At 33.8% G+C, this 23175-nt stretch overlaps 3 protein-coding genes across 9 annotated transcripts; 1 reads left to right on the forward strand and 2 right to left on the reverse strand.

The window, feature by feature from the left end:
* Positions 1 to 6373: 6373 nt before the first annotated feature.
* On the reverse strand, positions 6374 to 14443 carry LOC133674593 (carbon catabolite repressor protein 4 homolog 6). Of its 6 annotated transcripts, none has more exons than XM_062095793.1 (14): positions 14283 to 14443; positions 13694 to 14200; positions 13515 to 13580; positions 12879 to 12931; positions 11789 to 11870; positions 11620 to 11669; positions 10313 to 10394; positions 9635 to 9727; positions 9489 to 9521; positions 9295 to 9401; positions 8258 to 9218; positions 7688 to 7773; positions 7184 to 7268; positions 6374 to 6648 (listed from the first exon to the last, which is right to left on the reverse strand). In XM_062095793.1, exons 1-14 carry the CDS (start codon positions 14364 to 14366, stop codon positions 6565 to 6567), a joined length of 2373 nt encoding a protein of 790 aa, XP_061951777.1. In that variant the 5' UTR covers positions 14367 to 14443; the 3' UTR covers positions 6374 to 6564. The 6 variants fall into 6 exon arrangements, with proteins under 6 accessions (XP_061951777.1, XP_061951778.1, XP_061951779.1 ...); XM_062095794.1 differs by having other exon boundaries at positions 11620 to 11666; positions 13694 to 14203; positions 14283 to 14424; XM_062095795.1 differs by having other exon boundaries at positions 8258 to 9200; positions 13694 to 14203; positions 14283 to 14424.
* Positions 14444 to 15579: 1136 nt separating this feature from the next.
* LOC133674089 (uncharacterized) lies at positions 15580 to 18563 on the reverse strand. The gene is made up of 3 exons (XM_062095067.1): positions 18305 to 18563; positions 16512 to 16634; positions 15580 to 16076 (listed from the first exon to the last, which is right to left on the reverse strand). Exons 1-3 carry the CDS (start codon positions 18456 to 18458, stop codon positions 15865 to 15867), a joined length of 489 nt encoding a protein of 162 aa, XP_061951051.1. The 5' UTR covers positions 18459 to 18563; the 3' UTR covers positions 15580 to 15864.
* A 2221-nt stretch (positions 18564 to 20784) lies between these two features.
* LOC133674522 (uncharacterized) lies at positions 20785 to 22982 on the forward strand. 2 transcript variants are annotated; one of them, XM_062095679.1, is made up of 4 exons: positions 20785 to 21125; positions 21444 to 21748; positions 21837 to 22047; positions 22148 to 22308. In XM_062095679.1, exons 1-4 carry the CDS (start codon positions 20880 to 20882, stop codon positions 22157 to 22159), a joined length of 774 nt encoding a protein of 257 aa, XP_061951663.1. In that variant the 5' UTR covers positions 20785 to 20879; the 3' UTR covers positions 22160 to 22308. The 2 variants fall into 2 exon arrangements, with proteins under 2 accessions (XP_061951663.1, XP_061951662.1); XM_062095678.1 differs by lacking the exon at positions 22148 to 22308 and adding an exon at positions 22317 to 22982 and having other exon boundaries at positions 20790 to 21125.
* Positions 22983 to 23175: the final 193 nt, after the last annotated feature.

Genomic DNA, 23175 nt, shown 5'->3' on the forward strand with positions numbered 1-23175 from the left:
GTGGACAACTCATCAGTCACATGCCCTTCTTCTGCAGAGTGGCTTAGCTAGCAAAACAAAAGAAACATGAAGCAATGAGCTGTTTTGAGTCTTTGACTGAAATGTGCAAATATTCTGTCGAATGTGTCCCACCCAATTGGGGCGGGCATGAAGCAATGAGCTGGTTGCTTTAATTTTCTTAATATTTATTTTTGGATTGTTTTAGTTAGTCATGTTAAAAATAAATTTTAAAAAATAAAGTAAAAATTAATTTGATGTATTAAAAAAGAAACACTTTAAAAAATAATCACTACCACAATAACAAATATCACCTTAATCCAGACCACGTTTTGAGCTAACAGATCATTGAACCGGATCAGACCTTGCAATTATAATCTAGGCCGAACATGCTCATTAATAATTAAAAAAAAACTCTAATTGCATTTACCTTGATGTATGCTTGTGTTCTTGACATCCGTAGTGTGTTCCTCGAGATTTAATATTTGTACACACAGTTAGATTTCTTCAATTTCACGTCCTAGAGATTTCTGGTTTCCACAACACCTTCATGGTTTCCTTTCTTTTGATAGCAATGATTTTAAAAAGTCATGGTTTGATTGCCATGAATCGTGGTAATTATTGCTGTCTCTTTACGGACACAAACCGCTGCACTTTAATTTTTTCTTTTCTTCTAAAATTGACAATAACGTGATAATTTAATGCAAGAATAAAATTATGTTACAATAGACTGTTTGTTTTAAAAAATGTTTTTGAAAAAATTATGATTTTTTTTATTTTAAATTATTTTTTGATTTTTTATCGTTTTGATGTACTGATATCAAATAATTAATTAGCTAAATCAAACAAAAAATATTTTGAAAAATAACTATTATTTAAATTATCTCATGGGTTATAAATCAAATTTAGTATTTGTTTAATTCAGATAAAAAATTATCCTTTAGGATAATTATCTAGTTTTCTCTCTTTCTGGATTTTGTAGCCATTTCTCCATTAATTTGTTTACCTAATATAAAAAAATACAATTAATTAGCTAAAAATTAGATCTAGCCCAATTAGGTCCGAATTATCCATTCTTTGATTTTTTTTATAAAAAAAATTACTTTTTATATACTTTTTATATGGATTTTGATAGTCAGGTATCCAACATTCTGAATGGATACCGAATATCGATACATAGTTTGACAAATTTGAGGTTGGTATTAATTTTTAATTTCCAGCTTATTTTTAATAAATTTTAAATAAATTATTATTATTATTTTAAATAAATTACTTACACACAACACAAATTCAACTGGGACAGAACGCATTACAATGTTGTGAGGAGAGTGTGGAAAAATCACGCGGTAACTAGGTAACATCGAAAACAATACGATATTTTTTTTTTAAAAAATTATGTTTTAAAATCTAATTTGTCACTATGAAAGTATGTTGCGTGATTTTTGGTATGAAACATAAAAAAAGACCAAAAAAAACACGAGAGATAAAGGTCTCTGAGGCTGGAACGGCGTGGCGATTTGAAGGGATTTCAAACCGCTACACATCCCGAAAGATATTTGGCCGCAATATATTGAGCACGTGACATCTGAGCAACTCTCGGCTCACACGGCTCATCTCACCGAGAAATAAGAGCAACTCTTGGCGAATTATGAACAACTTTGCCAAAAGGTCATGAACATAGCATCACAAAGTGGTGATACATGAGCGTCCTCTCTTTTTTTGCCGTATGGTCCTGGGAACAACCAGCCTCCTCCTCCTCCAGTTCTGTCATTGTGCTAATTTAATATTTTTTTTAGAAACACATTCAATTTGTAATGAATATTATTTAACTTTATTTTTTTTTATTTTTGATGTTTAATAAAATTTTATTTGCATAATTGGTTTTTTTACTATTAATTTATATAATTTTATATTATTTATTCTAAATAATTTTTTTAAAAAAAATTTAAAAATACCCACCGACGGATTTACAGACGAAATGTATCCGTAGACATTTTACAGAGAGTTGAAAATATTTACTGGAAATGCCACAATCACCGACGTCGTCACCGACGGATATATTCCGTCGTCATTTTATCGAGAGCTGAAAAATATTTACTAGATATGCTACTATCACCGGCGGAATAAATCCGTCGGTATATTTCAAGCGAGAATTGTTTTTTGACGTGTATTTTCCGTCTGTAAAAACCTTCGGCAATATTTTTTTTCCAACAGAATTAGCGACGGAATATGGGATTACCGATAAAAGGGATGTTGGCAGACGCTTTCTGTCAGTGATTTAGTCGGTAAAAAAATTACCGATGGAGTCTAAATCTCACACCGACAGAAAAAGTTCGTCGGTAAAACTGTGAAATCTTATAGTAATTTGGGTATTTTTTAATTGTGAGCGTTTTTGAAACAGTTGTTCTACACAAAAGAAATCCATATTCTGACTAATATTGTGGATACATTGTTTTAAAATTCCAACTTGTCTAGTTGGTTAATCTAGGATTTGGCTATTCCAAGAACTAGTCTAGTTCAAGTTTAAAAAAAAAAAAAATTCAAGCCCCAATTTGGAAATGCCACAATCACCAACGTCGTCACCGACGGATATATTCCGTCGTCATTTTATCGAGAGCTGAAAAATATTTACTAGATATGCTATTATCACCGACGGAATAAATCCGTCGGTATATTTCCAGCGAGAATTGTTTTTTAACGTGCATTTTCTGTTTGTAAAAACCTTCGGCAATATTTTTTTTTTCTAACAGAGTTAGCGATGGAATATGGGATTACCAATAAAAGGGATGTCGGCGGACGCTTTCTGTCGGTAATTTAGTCAGTAAAAAAATTACCGATGGAGTCTAAATCTTACACCGACAGAAAGAGTTCGTCCATAAAACTGTGAAATCTTGTAGTAGTTTGGGTATTTTTTTAATTGTGAGTATTTTTAAAACAGTTGTTCTACGCAAAAGAAATCCATATTTTGACTAATATTGTGGATACATTGTTTTAAAATTCCAACTTGTCTAGTTGGTTAATCTAGGATTTGGCTATTCCAAGAACTAGTCTAGTTCAAGTTCAAAAAACAAAAATTCAAGCTCCAATTTGCTAAATTTTTTTTGTTAAAATAATATTATTTTAATTTTTTTTTATTGGAGTGGACCTTCCTTGAGTTTGGGTTAAGTTTTAAAACCATGTGGATATTATTCTGTGATGTAACTTATGTTATGGTATTTGTATTTTTTTATATAATTTATGTTTATATCCGAGTATGCCATAGAAAATACATTGAACCCGAATGTGCGGGGATTTTCCTGGTGTGCTCTTTTTTATATATATTATTATTAATTCCACTTGTATTCCACGTCCATATCTTGCCATTTCTAGTGATTTGAACATAATAATAATAATAATAATAAAACAAAATAATATATTAAAGCGAATGGGGGATTTAAAACTCAGGGGCCACTTGTAAATTGCCTACTAAAATAAATAAATAAATAATTGTATGTGAGCTGTTTTCCAGCTGGAATAATGTCCAATTGTGGTTAAATAGGTCAACTCAACTCAAGTGTGTCACCTTGCAATTTGCAAACCTGATATCACTTGATTTATATCTTGCTTTTATGAAGAATATTGTTTTTTTAAAAAATAATTTTTAAATATTTTTAGATTGTTTTGATATTAAAAATAAATTTTAAAAATAAAACATTATTATTTTGATATATTTCTAAATAAAAAACATTTTAAAAAGTAATCGTTATCGACATACATACTCTTAATTGTTATGTGCTTATCAGCTGTGACTTGATTTTTAAGACGTAGAAGCCATTGAAAAATAGATCCTTGTTTATTTTTGCATTGTAAAAGTGTTTTTAAAAAAGATTTAAATTTTATTTTATTTTTTATTTGCTTCAAATTAATATGTTTTTAGTGTTTTTAAATTATTTTAATACTCTAATATCAAAAATAATTTTTTTAAAATAAAAAAAATTATTTTCATATATTTCTGAATAAAAAATACTTTAAAAAATAACCACCGCTATAATTCTAAATAATCTCTATAATACGCAATAAAGAAGAAACATTCGTTGTCGAAAATGAATGAGTTGGAAGGTTGAGGGATAATTTTATTTATTAAAATAATAATTAAAAATTTATTTATTCAATGCCATGGTAGAATATTTCTAACAAGGGAGAAAAATGAACAAAGTCATAAAGAAGAAGCAACAATTGTCAAAGATGAATGATTTGCACAGAAATGACTGCATTCCAGTCACGGAAGAAAACCTAATTCCATGTCACAAAAACCCTAGCTCATACTAGTCCACTCAGGATCCAGAACAAAAACCAAATACATCAATCAATTAACAAAAACTAGGAAGATTCGTTGTAAAAGAAGACACAAAACATTGTGGCAGAGCTTCTGTTTTTGCGTATTCAATTTTTTTTAAAAAAAATGTTTTATCCTTGTAGGATCAAATTAACTAAGCATTATGCTTATACTTAGGCATCGCAAAGATGATCTTTTTGATAAGTTTTTAAAAATTTAATAAAAAACTATAAAAATATAGGTAAAATAAAATATAAAGCACAAGTCTTGTATAAATAAAAAATCAAAATAGTAACTTTCAGGCTTTATTAAAAGGTTTTTTCAATATTTGATTATTATAAAATTTTAACCCAATAAAAAATAAGATCTTTGAAATATTATTATAAAATTTAAGCTTTATCCAACAATTAGATTAAAATCTATGACGTTTAATATAAAGTTGTGTAACCAAGCTTTAATATATGTTAAGCAACCTTATCTTTTACTTGGATTATATTGATCAAGACTTGATTCTCATTTAAACTCAACTTCATTCTTGACGCCATCTTAGAATGAATTTTTAAAGTTTTCTTGGCCAAAATAACATAAATAAACCTATTAAATGCTCATTTGATCTTTTTGGCTCTTGTCCTTGTAATTATTCTAATTAACAAATGTAATGGATTTTATAATATTACTTGTTAATTCTCATTATAATAGTTAATTTAAGTAATTTTGTTAAGAAACAACAAGATTGAAAGACAAAGGAAGAAAGTGAAAAAAAAACAAGAAAAATACAAGCATTTTCAAAATTGGCGTGAAAATTTCACTTTTGTTCTCAAGTCCATGGTTTGAGAGAGAGAGTAGTAAACACTGGTTTTGATCACGAAAAAAATTAATCTTGATGTCAATAAGTTTCATTTGATGATGAGAGTTTCATTGAAGTGTTCTTTAGCCTTTCTATCGCATGAGATGGTAGATCCGAGTTTGGAAGGTTTTTTGAATTCAAGTTGATTTTAGGTTTTCGAACTGGTTTTTAGGTTATTTAAGGTCATAAACGGGTTTATCAAGGACTCTAGAGTGTTTTTTTAGATTTCTGGGTGAAAATAATGGGTTGAATTTTCATGGTGTTTTTTTCTCCGCCTTTTAATATAAAAAATAAAGAGGCCATGCCTCTTTTAAACGGGTCAGCCCCCACGCGCCTTGCCAATTTTTTTTTGATTTGTTTTTTTTTCTATCCCCCCTATATTTTACACCTTGTTCTATTCAAATAATTTGATTAAAATATAATTTAAAAACTTTTTATTGGATACCATTGAAATTCCAATGTTTTTTTTTTAAAGAAATCATAGCATTTTGTTATATATTAGGGAGTATTTTTCTAGACAACCCTTCATGATTTCTTTTAGATTTTATTTGATCGTAATTTTTTTTTTGTTTGATTGAATACCATTAGATTTTTTGTTTATTTTTCCCATGAAATCTTATAGAATTATTTTTTTTATAATATTAATGACATTCTTATTTTGCTGCCCTCCATAATGGTTTTGAATCACAATAAAAATTTGTTGACTCACAATAAAAAAAAATTATTGTTGCTAAAAACAAAACATCATGTTAATGGCTACACCTTGTTTTTTGTGTCCGAAACTTAGCATTAACAACTCATATGATTCTCAGACACGTACACATGTATTAACTTTTTGATTCACATCTAAATTTTTTTTGATGTCAAAGTATTATTGGTTGACATACTTTATAAACCCAAAAATCCTCAATCATTACATTGGAAAAAAATTACTATATTTTTTTTATAATTTATATAATGAAAAGTTGAAAAATTAAAATTAATCATGTGGCGGCACTAAAGCTTCTAGAAAGGAGACTCTAGAGGTTACATGGGCATTGGACTATATCCGTAACGATGCTAAAGCCATATACTCTTGCCACATCAGCCACAAGAGCAAATATTAAATTTTCTGCAGAATTTAAAACCTTGCGATAATTTGCAGAGTCATTATAGTCCAAACAAAATTTTTCATGATCGGAATGGGAATAAAATTCTCTCTTGGTAGAAAAATATGACTAAAAATCAAATCTTGGACTAAAAAACAAAATACAGAGAAGTACAAGAGAGTAATGCTTCACAAGAGAGCAGCTCGAACCTCATGAAGTGCTATAATTTACAAATGCCGAAGGAAGACTATAAGCCGAGAGCTGAAATTGTATTTCTGAGCTTCTTTAGACTGCAACCACACAAGCCCATTTCTGTGCTATTGAACTTCTATGTTATTGTTGCTCGCATCTTTTGTAAATGCAAATTCAGAAGCCAATGCAATGTGATCACTACCCCATTTCTGAACAACACAGCCAACAATATGTAACTTAAACTATTAAAAAGTGCATTCCAGAAAAATCAAATGATCAAACACATTCCCACAGATTATAAGTAACCACTTTGCCATTTCTTTACCTAATGCTTTCAAGGATGGAATCCCAACTAAGTAAAGATTCTGGGGCTAGACAAACAAGAAGAGGCCAAACATGAATCCTTCAAAACTCAAATTACCTCATTTTAGCCCCAATTTGAACTACCTTCAAAAACTACCACACAACCCATCTATCTTGTTATCAAGTGATGCTTATTTGAGGATTTAATAGCTTAGGTGAGGGGGGGATTAGAACTAGGGATCTCCTCATCAGAGGAGAAGTGACTTGCAATTAGACTGCCTCAGCCACAAATCTAATAGAAATTATGGTACACGAGACATTTGAGATTTTTACGAGGAAGAAAAAAAGACATCATGAACCTAGATGTATTGGAGTCTACTTGTAAATTAATTTCCAAACCCAGCAAATTTTCTATTACCCATCTTAAAAGCAAACTTGTACCTTTGTCGGGAATCCTGCTGTCCATTGCATAGCATGTTTTGCCATTGGAGCAAGCACCTTGACAGTCTGGAGACCTTCCGAATACCTGCATGTTCAATTAAAATATAATCTTCACATAGTCCAGATCTGAAATGAGAAATAATTATGAATTTTCCCCTCACAACCACTGTTTTTGCTACATGGCAGCACTTTGCTGAAATTTTGAAATAGCCCTCTCCAAAAGTTCATAATTGGACCTGAAATTCATAATTCATTCTAAAATATCCCACCATGGAAAGCTTCAACATTGGACCTGAAATTCATAATTCATTCTAAAATATCCCATCCCCCCAGTTTCTGCCACTCCCCCTGAGCCACTAGGCTAGATGTGCTTGCCACACCACAACCAATAGCAGGGCCATAAGAACCCTTCCTTAAGTAAGTTTTTCCCTGTGATTATTCAAAGAACAAACAGAACTGATATGCAGAGTAGAAACAAGGAACTGCAGAACCTTTTTAACTTACCATATATAATCAACTGTGCCGAAGAAACACCTGTTGTAGCTGGTCACCAAGGGTTCTCCATTTGAGTCTCTTGTCCCATAACAGTCCTGCAAACATGCATAAATACAGAATTTTCAGAGTTAAGTTATTTTACTCCCCTTGATAAGATAATACTGGCCCCCCTTTCTATATCGGTCCTGTAATTTAGTCCCTTTGTAAAAGTACAGATAATAGTTAATCAATTTCTTTTATTAGACTTTTATTCTTTGTAGATTCTGCACTAACTTCAAAAGCCAAAACCAATCAAATTCAGGAAGAACTTGCAAAATTGATATGTATGTAGTGGTGGCTAGTCAAAGTGCATAATGTTGCTTCTGAGAATTCAGAGCTTTTTCAAACACTACTATTTCACGTGATAAGAGGACATAGAATCGCCATCACATGCCTTTTTCATCAGCCTTCCTACCCCAACCCTTCGCCTTACCGTTTTACTTCTTCCTCAATTACCCTCCCTCCAATCAAATTGAGTTTTAGAGGAATCAACAGTGAAAAACAATAGAAAAAGAAAAGGTGAAACATCATGCTATTTACCTCAACTTGTGTATATGTGCTTTTGAGCTTTAGCGGATGTTCCACAAACATGCAGTCTACATTGCCTGTAGCAGTCACTATTTCCATGGGGGTCCATAATGATGGATCGTCTGCAGTTTTCCCCACACCAGCACCCTCAGAATCAAGTCCCAGAGGAAAATCATCCAGAACTTTGTCATCAGGTGAATCCAACTGAGAGTCATTTAGATCAGATGCAAGTCCTTTTGGGGAATAATTAGGGTCGTGTGACAATGAGCCCTCCACTCCATGTAGCGCAGATAAAAAAGTACTTTGGTCTTCCCCTATTGTTCTACTTTCTGGAAACAAGTCATTTAGATCCTGAAGAGAAACATCCTCCAGTAGCTTATCATCTACATAACTAACCGAAGCATCTGAGATGTTGACTTGATAGGAGGGTGAAAGGTCAGTTTTCTCGTCATCAACAATTGGCTGAGATGAAGGATGTGCTGAAGTAGAGACTTCATGATCATCAGACTTTTCCCTTATATTTTCTGTATTTGTATGTGATGAATGCTCACATGATGATACTTGATTAAGAAGAGAAGTAGAATTTCCTCCTTCTCGTTGTTCCCTCTTGTCAGAATAGGCATCTTCAGGATGGGAGGTCAGTGGAGGAATTGATTTGTTCATCTCATCACTCATTTGATCAACAGGTAACTTGCCCTCACCATGAAATATTGTTGAGCCTTGCTCGACTGCTTTGTACAGTTCTCTCTCTTCAACACACAGTTCACTACCTACACTCACATCCAAAGCATTCAGCACAGTCCTTGTATGTTTGGGCTGAGAGTAGTCCTTAACAGAAGCAACATCTCCCAGCCTCTCATGTTGGTTATTCTGCTTCTGCGTGTTTGGGAGTGTATCACTCTGCTTGCTATCTACCATTAATGGAGCTTGAACCGAATTATCAGAGGACTGAGTCCTGCAATAGTTTGCAGGCCTTTTTTAGGGTCAATTGTCAGAAGTTCACAAAAACATCAGAGGTTACAAGATTTAGTTGACTTGTGGAAACTTACCCAGGACTAGCATTAGGATTACGACCAAAATTATATGGCCTAGAATTGCATATTTCAGCAGAAGCTTGTCCTGATACTTTACCCCTATCAATTCCTGAGAAATCCAACTGCCGGACACCAATGAAATTAACATGTTGTTTGCAGTTCATCAATCATCTAACATGGAAGTAAATAAAGGAAGAACAAAAAGTTACCTTCTGTTCTGAAATGAAGTTGTACAACGGGCTCTGATGCAAAAGCACAAACATCACTGTCATAATAAATATAACAGATTAAACATGCCATAAAAGACCAAACACACCAGATCTGGACTTTTAAGAAATGCTGAACTAGAAGTGACCTTTGGAGTACAATTAAAATCGCCACAAAGAATAACCGGGGCATCATTCCAGGTTTTTGAAACAGCATGAGCCCTATCTAGAAGCATCCTGACCTGCTAGGCAAAGGCATGCTAGTCAAAGACCTAACTTAACACATTCATATGTGTTTTGACTGGCATACAAGAACTAAAATTGTAAGCAATTATTCACAAAAAAACAATTCCATGTGAGACTAAGCATCTGGTGAGGGATCAGCTGTGAAGCTAAAAAGTGCTGGTGTCAGTATGAGTTCCCATTTTGGGTCTTATAGAAAGAACTAGTGTGCGCACACACGCGTGGCAACAAAGCAAACCAATTTCTAAGCCAACAAAATATAATCCCTCCTGTCCCTGGCTATACACACATATCAATGATTGTCAATGAATATTAAGCCAACTCATATTCATATTAAATCGAAATGAGTTTTCTAAGCATACTTGCAAAAGCAGGAAGAAATGACATTATTTGATTTTTAATGGGAAATGGGAAGTACTAGGAAAGTAAATGAATTAATGCTTTGACTCTTTGATAATGGACATCAGATATACTTTGTGATAGAATAGAAACAAAAGGGCACTCTTTGAAAGACAGGGAGTACATATCAAAAGATTAACACATTAAAGAAAAACTGTATGGATTACTCTACAGATGGTGAATACCTGACCGAGCTTAATATCTCCTCTTTTGGGATTGTAAAGCACATGAATGTTACATATGAGAACTTTATTAGAAATGGTTGAGCTGCAAATACAGAATGCTGACTGAGATACAAAATTTATCATATGTTTGAATAAACACAACAAAAAAGCATACAGTACTGTGTTGGAAATTGATATTGCAAAGATCTAATTACAAACGAGTAAGACAATACAAACAGAAAAAAATTGCACCAAAATACTTGCTAACACTAATAACATTTAATGAAATAGATTTATAGATCATTTACATGACAAGTAAATCACTTAAAACATCACTCATCACTTGCCACATCAGTTTGTAAGATTGTATGAATAACTCTTCCATTTATATAGATTTTTCCATTGCATATAGAGACAGCAGAACTTCAAGCTATTACCAGATCTGCATAAGCAAATTATGTTGGGACCGCAAGTACATCTAAACTCAGGCTGGAGTGGGGTGTATCAATTCAAAGTGCTTGAATGGTTAAGGTGTTGAGGCTACCAAATTTTAAGTGGTACATATAAATTCATGCATATATAGTTCCTTTATCCACAATCACTAGAATGAGTGAGAGCAAATTCAAGTTGATCACATAAGAGATTAGCCACAAACAATGCCATCAACTTGAGTTCAAAATGCTCACCATATAAACTTATAAACCTGCCATCACAATCTTGAAAGACACTATAAACAAGTCCATCTATGGAGCACATTCATATATAGTTCCTTTATCCACAATCACTAGAATGAGTGAGAGCAAATTCAAGTTGATCACATAAGAGATTAGCCACAAACAATGCCATCAACTTGAGTTCAAAATGCTCACCATATAAACTTATAAACCTGCCATCACAATCTTGAAAGACACTATAAACAAGTCCATCTATGGAGCACATTCATAATAGCAGATAAAACTTGCCCGAACTTATGCAATGTGCAAGGTTCACAGGATAAAAATCAAATTCTACATGATACTAAGATGAAGCAAAATTCTAAAGGACCAGCAAAAGGCAAAAGAAGACCAAGCATTATCTCCAGATGTGTTCTACATAGCTACTAAAAACCTACAAAACACAGAGTTCATATCATGAAGAATGAAAGGATTTCCTTTTTTGTAATGATCCTTCAGAGTTTTGTATTAAAAATTCTGAAGTTTTAACTTTCGTACAAGCTATTTATTGATATTTATAATAATGTTTCTGAAGTTTTAACTTTTGTGCAAGCTATTAATTGATATTTATCATAATGTAATAAACGTCTCAAACAAAATTTGTTAAACCAGCACCTTGTAGGTAGAGTTGATGTGTCTGCAGTGTTGTCTTGTCTTATTAACTGCTAAAAGAAAAGAAAAGAAAAACTGACTCAATAACATGAAAGCCACATGGACCAACTTATTCGGGAAACAGTAAGGAAAGACTTGAGGAGAAAGTTTCCAAGATATGAAGACATGATACCTCTAGCACACATATCTGAGCAACATTATCCCGAAGTCCATGTTTATTAAACTCAATTGATTCTTCATGGACCAATCTGAACCTAACATAAACAACAACAGCAAAGCTTTAATCCCAAACTAGTTGAGGTATTAGACTACATCACCAAACGATATTTTCTCTATTCTATCAAGAAAAGTTATCAAATAAAATTTTATAAAATCTCGGAAAAGGAGCAAAAGAAAGATAAATAGAGGAAAATTAAACACTCAAACAATTGATTCCCTGGAAAAGGAAAAGAAGGAAACAGAATAAAAAAATGTAATGAATTTTGATATACCTTTCCCATCTGACAGAATCTAAATTTGAAATAAACCGCCCCAAAGAAATAAAGCAGTACAGGGTCAACCAAAATACTATGCCACTTGAAATGAGAAATACAATCAAGACAATGAAAAGTAATAAATGTGCGAATGCTTGAGGTAATTCAAATTTGAGCTTCTTTAAAGGGATGGTATATATAGAACATTAATCATCTCACATTCTCATGTTATGCAGGGAGCACTCATAGACCACAAAATATAGAGCTTTTTCATTTTTCACAGCTGATTGGACATCTGAATGCCAACTGTTGTGTTGCATGCTAACTTTGATGAAGCTAGGGGGAGACACATTTATGGAAAGGTAGAGGCAATATGGTGATATGCTAGAGGAGCCAACCTAGAAAGAAGTGGGCTTCCCAATTATTGAAATTTCATGACAGTGACATCTTGCAAAACAGTTTCCTGATGTTGACTTGTGATCATCTGGCTCTACCTCATAACTGAGAAAGAAGGTGCACCAGCTAAAATGCAAATAAATGGTACCACAGAAGCAGAACAGAAGAAGGATAACTTTTAGAGAAGAAAGTTCAAGGAAAATAGACTGAAATGAATGAAATTGAAAAACCTTCAGGGCAGCAAGTGAATGAGACAATAGCAAGGACATCAAACCATCTTAAATAATTGGCATTATGCAGGTGTTAGCCTGATAATTTATCAACAAGCAGTGCTGTTAACGGAACCCATGAATGCCACAGATCAATGGCCACTAGAACTAGCTGGGATTTTACCTCGATGTTCTCCAAAAGATTGCACAACCATCAATTGCATTGCCAGTCCGCATCTATATGTAAAAGAGAATGTTGTCAGACCAAACTTCATAAAAAGAAACACATCTTAACATTTTTGAACAATCTGAGTAACTGTCCTATAATGGCTCGCTGATATCTAATTCAAATTTCTCAGGCTATTGGTCATTAACCTGTTGCATGCAAGAGTTACAGCTTGTAAAGATATACCATTACAGTCAAATGTGTCATGCAAGTCCCATTAAAAAAAAAACATAAAAAATGGCAAACCTCATTATCAACCATCACATGAAACCAGAAAATTCCAATTACAAATCTAATAATGTAAAATAATTAGAAACACAATAGCAAGTTTGGGGCAACAAAGACATTGGTTCCTTCCTTTGCTCTCACTCAGCTCTTCACATCTTTTAAGCTCAATTCCTGCACTTGAACTCCTTAAACTATGATTCCTCATAATCTCAAAACAAAACAAGACAATTCTTAATGCACATAAAATACATAAACCAGACAACTCAGCAAATCCAAACACAAACTGGCTCATAAAATCACGCAGCAAAATTGCACAATTCCGCATTTCATAAATAAAGGAACTAATTGCCTTGCAAAAAAACCCACCTTCCAAATTCCACTGTATCCCCGGACCTTCAACACCTCTTCCAAGTCCCCAAACCTATCAACCTCCTAAAAACAGTTACAACCAATCAAAATAAAAAAGGTAGAAATAACCTCTATTACTATCAAAACCAAATGAGAGAAATTAAACACTAAATTAGATTAATTACTATTAATTAAACCTGAAAACACATTATATCAGCAGACCATAAACCAAGCTCGAAAATTATACTCCTCTTTCGCCATTCCCAATCTAACATATGCCGTGGTATATGATAATAAAGTTTGCTTCTGTGATTGATTGCTAGATAATCAGCTAATATATTATAAGAAAGAACTATAAATCTTTCAGAGTCACGAGGAGGCGCCGTTTTGGCATACTCCCAATTCCTATAATCCAACGGCTTAGCAGGCCTCTGCAGCCTGTGATTCTGGTTGAAGAACTGTCGATTGTGATTTTGATTGAACGGTGGAGAATACCAGAATATCCGGTTTTGATCGGACGGTTGTGGTGGTGGTGGTTGGCGAAATTGTTGATTTTGATAATAACGCGGAGGAGGCGGTGGCGAAGGTCGTGGAGTGAAGTTGTGGTTTGCTTCTCCTTGGAGGAACCCTAAATTGGAGTCTTCTGTATACGGACCGTTCGAAAAGGTTCTTCCCCACTGATTTCTGTTATTACTGCCACGGTACTGCTATTAAAAACAGTTAGAATTAGTGAAAAGAGTTAAGTAACTAACTCTTTAACAGATTTTTGAGAGGGAGAGGGAGTACCGGAGGGCGGCGAGAATACATGGAGGCGGAATCAACGGCGAAAGCGGCGGCGAGGAATTGGACAGGAGGAGCAGAGCGCTTCATGGACGGAGAGAGCCACCGTGGGAAACTGTGTTCGACTTTTGTCGCGCAAGTGTTCAAAATTTTATTTTTTATATTAACACATTAAAATAATTAAAAAACAAAAAAAAAACCCCTTTCTCTAGAATAACCCATCTCATTAAAATTGAATAATATAAATATTACCGTTGATAACGAATCGGGCAGCAGTTAGAAATTTTTGATTCAAATTGCATTCCAAATGGTTTTTTTTAAGAAAATTAATTTTTTAAAAAAATATTATATATATATTTTTAAATTATTTTAATATGTTAATATAAAAAATATTTTTTAATATATTTCCAAACAAAAAACAAAAACACTTAACATGTTGAAACTATATCGATCCATCATAATAGTTTTGGGATTGAATATTAATTTTTATTTTATTTAGAAATATTTTTACTCAAAGTTTTTGTTAATTTGTTTCTTATTGAAATTTTTTAACATAACAAAAATATTTGTTTTTTTTTTTTTTGGGTTAGAGGAGAGGTGAAGTTAACCAAAAATTGTGTCATTCAGTCGTTTTACCAAAGAATAATACTGTAGAGCTTTCAAAATAAATGCACTCTCCATATCAACTCTGCTAATATGTTGTGGAGTGTTATTGGCAGACACGGTGGTTCATGGGATGCGTATTGACTGACAGGGTCTTTTCTTCTTGAAGGGGATGCTTTTGCTGGTGGTTTGGCCTGCTAAACAGCAAATGCAGATACAATATACTTTTGACATATGAAGACTGCTTTTCCCAGATGAGCGAGCATTGCATTGTTTGCCTGCTCTCAAGCCTCCAAATAATATACACACTGTAATAAATCACTGTCAGGTTCGTCATGATAAGCCCGATTGTCTACTGTAAACTAAGCTGCATATAACAGCTCTCCTGAGGTCAAATACACCTGACCTGACCATGCCGGGCTCTAACTCGGAACTCTTCTATTGATCATGTGAAGCAATGCAATGCCCAGAACTTGTCCGCCTTGCCAGAAATCTTCCATGGGATATATATAGCAATGCAATGCCTGGACGTTGCCTGCCTTATGACAAGGCCGAGGTTTTTTCCGCGTGCACAGAGTGAAGTTGATTGCGAAACTATGCATGGTTGTTGTAAATATATGAATGGCTTGGCATAGCCATACATTCAGAACCTGCAAATGCAACACCAAGACGAGCTGCCATTCACAGTATGAAATCACAATTTCGGTAATTGGATCTTTGATCCGTCTAAAAGACAGCAATCAGAATCTTATAAACTGCCAGACCCTTCTTAGAGCCTCAAAGAAATACAAGACTACAAAAAGTTTGTATAACTGTTTAGAACCATAACTACTCATTTGGTCCACGGATTTTAGCTGGTGAACTTTTAACCCATCATTTCACCAGTAGCATCCATGGAGCCTCAATAGTACAACCGAACCAAGGTAAAGTTCAATAAATAGGAGAAAAAAAGCAGAGTTTCCACTGAACTACTAGCTCTGTGACATTATTTCTTTGTTTGAGTGATGAGTTTTGTAAGAAGATAGCAGTCAGGCGGAGTAATGTTCGTGTAATAGTTCTGGATGGTGTCCGTGATTTCAAATCCAGATTTCTTGTAAAAGTTAAGGGCATCTTCATTGTTTGTCTGTACGTGCAGGTAAATCTCAGAAATATTTTGCTTTGAGCAGAGATCAAGAACATGATTCAACAGCTTTGTACCTGCACAATCACACAAATTTGATCAGTAAATGCACCTGCCAAAACTTTCTTTCACAAATATTTGCTCTCTGTTCAGACTTGGAAGAACAAGTCCAAAACCAGAGGGCTTTTCAGAAAAGGGGTTTTGACTATTCATAAATGTAAACTGCAACAGAGTTCCTGATACTTCATGGTTCTTATTTAATATAGTGACTCTACTGCTAACAGTTTGCAAAACCTGTAAGGCCAGTTGGGAATCAGAAACAAGAAGGCAGCATGCAAACAGATAAATTAAGTTTAAAATGTTTTCAGCAATAACCGGTTCAGGTTCAAGGAGTAGGCTTTCGCCTTTTCTTTTCGACAAATTTACTTGAGCATCATTTGTGTGTCAGGATCAAATTCATAATAAAAAAGCATAGACTTCTACCATAAGAGGAATATAAGTGGTTTGCTCACCAATGCCTAGCCTACGATATGGTGCTAAAACACCTAATGTCATGATGTAAACGCGGACAGCTCCGCCTTCTTTCTTCTCCAGTCGGCATGCAATTGCACCAACACAGATGTCACTGTAATATGCTGAAAAAAGATCCCAAAGCTTAGTACAACTGACTTATCATGAAATGATGCACTCCAGCATTATATACACCGAGATTGCCACAATACTTGTTTGTTTAAGTGATGTGTATACCACATTTTCACTCATCTGTGTGTACACATGTCTAAAAACAAGGATGGACAATTAATCACAAGCACCATGATGTTTATTCTATAGATCATGTGGTTAGATCTTCATGATAGATCCATAACAGAAAAACATGTTCTACATATTTCAGAACATAAAGCTAGGCAAACATATTTGGAAGTGTTTAAACTACATTATTAATTGACATAATGTTGCGCAGCAGTTATCAATTAATTATGAAACTAATGGCTTTAATGCATCTCCTAAGACAGAATATAATATTTCTCCAACTGATATAAAAGTTAACAGCTAGGAATTTTCCACACTAAATGAACAACTCTTAGCACAAAACTAGACATATTGCCCGCGTGTTGCCGGTGGCCGAACAATTTTTTTTAATGTAAAAAAATGATAGGTTAAAAAGAACGCAAGTCCCAAGTCATTGGTTAAATTGACAATTTAAATATTTACGAAAAAAAAACAACAATAAATAAAATGACCAAAAAAACCACATCTGAACCTATTTGGATTATCAAACAACCCAATATACCATTCAAGATATTTGTTAAAAATCAGGATATCTGATGAACATATTGTGAAATAATCAAAACTACAATAAATGTTAATTTGTGTTTAAAAAAGCTGAAATGTCAATCCTAAATATTGACGTTCCACCCCAAAGGAAATGGCTATAAATTTAAAACAACCATCCAAGTGAGGAGACATAATAAAAAATAAATTTATCAACAATTAGAATCCTAAAATGATAAGCAGCTTTACACAAAAAATGGAATACAGACTAAAAAAAACATTTACTGAACCTATAAAACCCATAAATGAAAAGAAGAATGAGATCAACACATTTATATGGTTACATCCAATGCACAAAAACACAACAGCCAACAAAAGATTGCAAAAAGAAAGGCAAGTTTAACTAATTTAAGAACCCAAAAAAGGCTACAAAAATACAAAACTGGTGCCAAGGTGGTAAGAATAAACTAAATGGCCTATCATGAGTTCACGCAGAAAATAACCCATGATGGAAACTGAAAGTGAACAAATATATCAAAGGTAGCACGGAGGTCCCTTGTGTTGGGTTGTTTCTTTAACTTTTGTCATTCACATTTCACATGTATTAACATACTCAACAAAATTCAATAATCTAAAACATGGAAACTAGAACTAGAACAAACACAAACACAAACGCCAGGTTTTGAATTAATTATAATTTCCCTTTATTGACAGCAGCAGAAATTCAAAGCATCAGCACTTTATATCTTAAATTCAACAACAAATAATTACAAGCAACACCAGTTTGCTAGCATTTGACATTCAAGCAACATTTTAACAAACAAAAACACTTTCTCACAGATTGAAAGAGTCCCAAAAATTCAACAAGAAAACCCACGTGGAAAAAAAGAAGAATAAAACAACAAACCCTATAAGGAAAAACCATAACACACGAAACCCAATAACCCATTTCACAAAATCAATAGCAAAAAAAAACAATAATAACATGCAGAAAGACACACACATATATGTTAAGAGAGAAACAATTACAAACCTAGCTTGGTGAAATCGCCAGAAGCAAGGGCATCAGCGTAATATTTTTCATTATAACGAACAGGAAAGAGAGCAATGTTTAGCTTCGTAAGCTGCATCACGTTCTTGTCTCTCACTCCATCTAGGGATATTGATACTTGACGCCCTGCCCCCATTTTAGATTTCCAAACACACCCAGAAGATACGGAGCACCAAAGATTTGTAATATGGGGTTTATAAGGCTACGCTGCTTCTGAATTGGGGATTTGACAAGCAGTTATTTTCTAGTTGATTCGCTTGAATTTCTGTTCGGCAAGCAAGAATATTTTGAAGGTCCATGGGCTTTATGAGTCCACCACTAAGACCCAATACAGGAAGAAGACTAAGTTTCAGTTTCTATTTTGGGCTATCAAAATGTGTTGTGCTTATAAAATTTAACCATGTCCGGTGTGCTACATGTGCGAGTTACATTATTTTTTTAATATAAAAAAATATTTAGGTGTTATTAATTTTTTTTGTAAGAAAATTTTAAATATATGAAAATTAATTCAACATCACTCGATTACTTTGATGAGTTCAAAAATAACTTAGAAAACAAGTAAAAACATAGTTTGACTCAAAATAAATATTTAAAATAACATATTTTTTTATAAATATTGACACGACAACTTATGATTTGGGCTAACCTGTCATTTTGCATACCAAACCATGAGATCATGATAACTCTTTATAAATCAAATCAAAACAAATCAAAAGCTCAATTTCTAATAAATCTAATGTTGAATGATGAAATTAAAAATAAATATATTAAAAAATAACCCGAGTAAGCTCGAGTTAATCTGTCAAACTCGCAACCTAAGTGATGAGAGTAGGATAACACAGTGAAAGTAAATTGAAAAAAATTATGATGTTTAATTTTCAATCAACTTAGTATTGAAGGATGAAATTTAAAAACAAATCGATTAAAAAATGACTTGAGTCAACTAAGATTAATCTATCAAATTCGTAACCCAATCATGAGATGGAGATAACCTCATAGAAAGCAGACTGAAAAAATCACGAAGTTTAATTCTCAATCAATCCAATTTTAAAAGATAGAATTGAGAAAAAAAAAAGTTAATTAGAAAAGGAGAAAAAAAACTTGAGTCAACCAAGTTAACCCGTCAACCCCGCGATCATGTTTATAATTCTTGGATAACCACATAAAAAGTAAATTCAAAACAAATTATGAAGAGTAATCCCAATAAATCTAATATTAAATAATAAAATTAAAATTAAAAAAAACAAAAATTATTCTAATGAATAGTATAATGTGAAGAAGGGTACAGTAAAACCACATCCTCCTTCAATTTTGTTTTTTTGTTAATTTTGATATTGAAAAGCTTGTTAAAAAAATAAAGTAAAAAAAATTAGTGAAATTATACATGTCTTTATTGTTTCTTTATTTTATTTTATTTTTTAGAGACCGTTTGAATTTTGGAACATAAGATAAAACATTTTTTTCTTTCTTTTTTAATTAAGAAAATAATTTCAAACCATTATGATAGTGTTTAGCTAATTTATCAAAATGAAAAAGATGAAAACAGTTGGGATAAAGAAGACATGCCTTCTTGTCTTTTCTATTTTGAAAAAACAAAAATTCATTTTAAAATTGTCATAACACAATTTTTTTTTTGTCTTCATCTTTTTAACCAAACACATTCATATCTTTTTTGTTATATGACACTAACTGATAAACTCAAATTTAACGGGTTTAGAAACCTTAAAGGCTCAAAACTTACAGTTTTAAACAGCATGTTTAGACAAAACTACCAGTAGGTTCAATCTAGAGGAAGAGCCCGACCCTCATGAACTCGGCATAGGGAAAGGACTCAACCCTTATAGCTCAGCTTTGGAGATGAGCAAAGCTCTCATGGGCTCACATTACGGGAAGAGCCCGACCATCACAGGCTCATCTCAGGAGAAAACTCAAGCCCCGAAACTCAACTACATTTTGAATTCTACTCTCATTATACCCTTAGATGTATAAAACCTATCTTAAAAGGCCTACCATATTTTTCTATCGCATTAATAATTGTATAAGAGATATTTATCTCTTATTAATACATATATCATGAATATTTTTTCTTATTAATACATGTGTCATAACTATTTTTTCTCATTAATGCTTGTGTGAGAGATATTTATCTCTCATTAAAACTATCTGGTCAAGATTGCACTCTAGCTCTTTCTCTATATAAAAGAACAAGATTCATCGGTTATAAATACCTCATGAATCCTTCAAGCTTCAAGTTTATAATCTACATTCTCTACTACATATATATTTTTATAATATCTTTATTTAAAATATAATTTTCAATGGAGATTAGAATAGCAAAACATATGCAAAATAGCAAGACAAAACAAAGTATCTACATGACACAAGCATGCAAGTCCAAAGTAAAATAATAACTAAGGACTCACTAGCAAGTTGACAAAGACAGCCATTTGATTTTTTGCCAGAAAAATTGTCTATTAGCCAGGAACTTTATCATCCACACAGCCCATACACATTCCAACAACCTAACTGCTGAAAGGAAGTCGAAGCAGAGAAAAAAATGGGAGAGAAGAAGAAAGCCAAGGCAGTAATAGTAGGAGGGAGCATAGCAGGGGTGTCATGTGCACATGCCCTCATTTCAGCTGGATGGGATGTTGTGGTTCTTGAGAAATCAAGCCAACCTCCTAAAGGGAGCCCTACTGGTGCCGGCCTCGCACTTGACAGGCAGGCTTTTAACATTATTGAGTCCTGGCTACGCCAGCCTCAGCTTGTCCAACAGACCACCTTGCCTCTAACAATTGATCAGGTTTGCACAAATTCTTAGTCCCTTTTTTGCCTTTCCTTTATCCATCTTTTTCACAGATTTTCCTCATATTGCAATTAATTAAAAATTATTTGGCCTTGTGCCAATCGATTGAGATCGAATTTCACTTGAATTAGAGGGATTAAATCCTGAGAAGGAGGGTCACCCTAGCTTACTAGATCTTATGTAAAGAAACTGGGATCAGATTCTTGTTTAGAACAAGGGGGGTCAAATCCTGAGAGGGAAGCGCCTCATCAGTTGTGCAGCAATACTGAATGGCACCAGTAACTTTTCCTTCTCGGGCCTTTTGTTATCTTACAGAATCAAACAGCAGATGGAGAAAAGAAAGTCAGTAGGATATTAACAAGAGATGAGGATTTCAATTTCAGAGCTGCACACTGGGCAGATCTTCATGGTCTTCTGTACAATGCACTACCAGCAGAAGTATTTTTGTGGGGTCATTTGTACCTTTCTTTCAGGACTTCTGAAGACAAAACCTCTGTTACAGTTGAGGCTAAAGCTCTTCAAACTGAAGAGATTATTGAGATAAATGGGGACTTGCTTGTTGCAGCAGATGGATGCCTCTCTTTAATCCGAAAGACTTTTCTACCTGACCTGAAATTGAGGTTTGTTCATTACTGCCTTTCGTATATCAGACAATGTGTTGCTGATATGATTTATACTAGTTGATGGTAAGCATTACTTGTTCTGCAGGTATTCAGGTTACTGTGCTTGGAGAGGAGTTCTTGATTTTTCAGGAAATGAGAATTCAGAAACTATAATGAGCATCCGAAGAGTGTACCCCGATCTTGGAAAATGCTTATACTTTGATCTGAACACTGGAAGCCACGCTGTGCTTTATGAACTTCTTAGCAAAAGGCTCAACTGGATTTGGTATGTTCATCAACCTGAGCCTGAACAGAAGGTGATTTTCGATTCTCACTCCATTAGTAAACTTTCCATTTCCCGGGCTTCATAAATTTAGTTTTTAACTGCGTATAGTCCATGTTTCAAACTGTGAAAAGGTTCTAGTTTGAGGATGGATTAGGGACAGTTAGGCCACAGTTTCTAATTGACAAGGAATGGTAAGAAGCATTAACGATGGGATGATGTATTGAAACTCTTATAATGTTCTGCAGCAGTTAAAGCTGCTGGAGGCTAGAGCTCTGAAATTATTACTTGAAAATTTTTCAGGGATACTCAGTGACCATGAAAGTAAGCAGTGATATGATAGAGAATATGTATCAAGAAGCAGAGAAAGCTTGGGGTCCTGAATTGGTGAGAGTCATGAGAGAAACAAAGGAGCCTTTCATAAATATCATATATGATTGTGATCCTCTTGATCGAATCTTTCTGGACAACGTGGTATTAATCGGAGATGCTGCTCACCCTACAACTCCTCATGGCGTCAGAAGCACAAACATGTCGATATTGGATGCAGCGGTTCTAGGAAAATGTATTGAGAAGTGGGGAGCAGAAAATATACCTTCAGCTCTTGAGGAATATCAGCGCATTCGACTACCAGTCACTTCTAAACAAGTCCTGCACTCACGCAGAATGGGTCGAATCAAGCAAGGCTTAGCTCTTCTTGATCGCAAGCCTTTTGATCCGAAGACAGCAAGTGCAGAGGAATGTGAAGAGCTTCAGCAGAAAAACATGCCTTTCTTTGCTAGTGTTCCTTTGTCAGTTGATTGATGTTATGCTCCTTGTTGCACGTGTTATGACACTCCTCATGAGCAGAAAACTCTTGGTGTTCTTCTGCTCTTCTTTATTTCTTAAATCCAGTTCTTTTGCTGGATTTTTCCGTATAGATTCATATATCAAAGGAATACAAACGAGAAAGCCTGTGTTTCAAGAGAATATAGATTGCATGAACATTCTGAAAGCATTTAGCTTTCAGTTCACAAGATAGCTTTCTCTCATGCAACTTGCAAATCATTTCACGATGCAGAGGGAAATTCTTAAACTTCTTGCCAGAACTTTGTTGGCATACAAATCATAGCTTTTTAATCTTCAGCAGTGACAAATGTTTTTAGTATCATGAACATGGCTG

The sequence above is a fragment of the Populus nigra genome, chromosome 15 (genome assembly GCF_951802175.1).
Source record: "Populus nigra chromosome 15, ddPopNigr1.1, whole genome shotgun sequence".
Classification (NCBI taxonomy): domain Eukaryota; kingdom Viridiplantae; phylum Streptophyta; class Magnoliopsida; order Malpighiales; family Salicaceae; genus Populus; species Populus nigra.

Bases quoted from the DNA above. Each gene is read 5' to 3' on its own strand.
- LOC133674089 (XM_062095067.1), bottom strand. From the start codon at position 18,458: ATGGGGGCAGGGCGTCAAGTATCAATATCCCTAGATGGAGTGAGAGAC. The intron at 16,635-18,304 runs GTTTGTAATTGT...ATCTTTTTTCAG, and splicing joins TGGCGATTTCACCAAGCTAG to CATATTACAGTGACATCTGT. The intron at 16,077-16,511 runs GTGAGCAAACCA...GTGATTGTGCAG, and splicing joins ATATCGTAGGCTAGGCATTG to GTACAAAGCTGTTGAATCAT.
- LOC133674522 (XM_062095678.1), top strand. From the start codon at position 20,880: ATGGGAGAGAAGAAGAAAGCCAAGGCAGTAATAGTAGGAGGGAGCATA. The intron at 21,126-21,443 runs GTTTGCACAAAT...GTTATCTTACAG, and splicing joins TGCCTCTAACAATTGATCAG to AATCAAACAGCAGATGGAGA. The intron at 21,749-21,836 runs GTTTGTTCATTA...CTTGTTCTGCAG, and splicing joins CTACCTGACCTGAAATTGAG to GTATTCAGGTTACTGTGCTT.
- LOC133674593 (XM_062095792.1), bottom strand. From the start codon at position 14,366: ATGAAGCGCTCTGCTCCTCCTGTCCAATTCCTCGCCGCCGCTTTCGCC. The intron at 12,932-13,514 runs GTGGGTTTTTTT...TTTTACATATAG, and splicing joins GATACAGTGGAATTTGGAAG to ATGCGGACTGGCAATGCAAT. The intron at 9,219-9,294 runs GTAAGTTTCCAC...ACCCTAAAAAAG, and splicing joins AATCCTAATGCTAGTCCTGG to GCCTGCAAACTATTGCAGGA.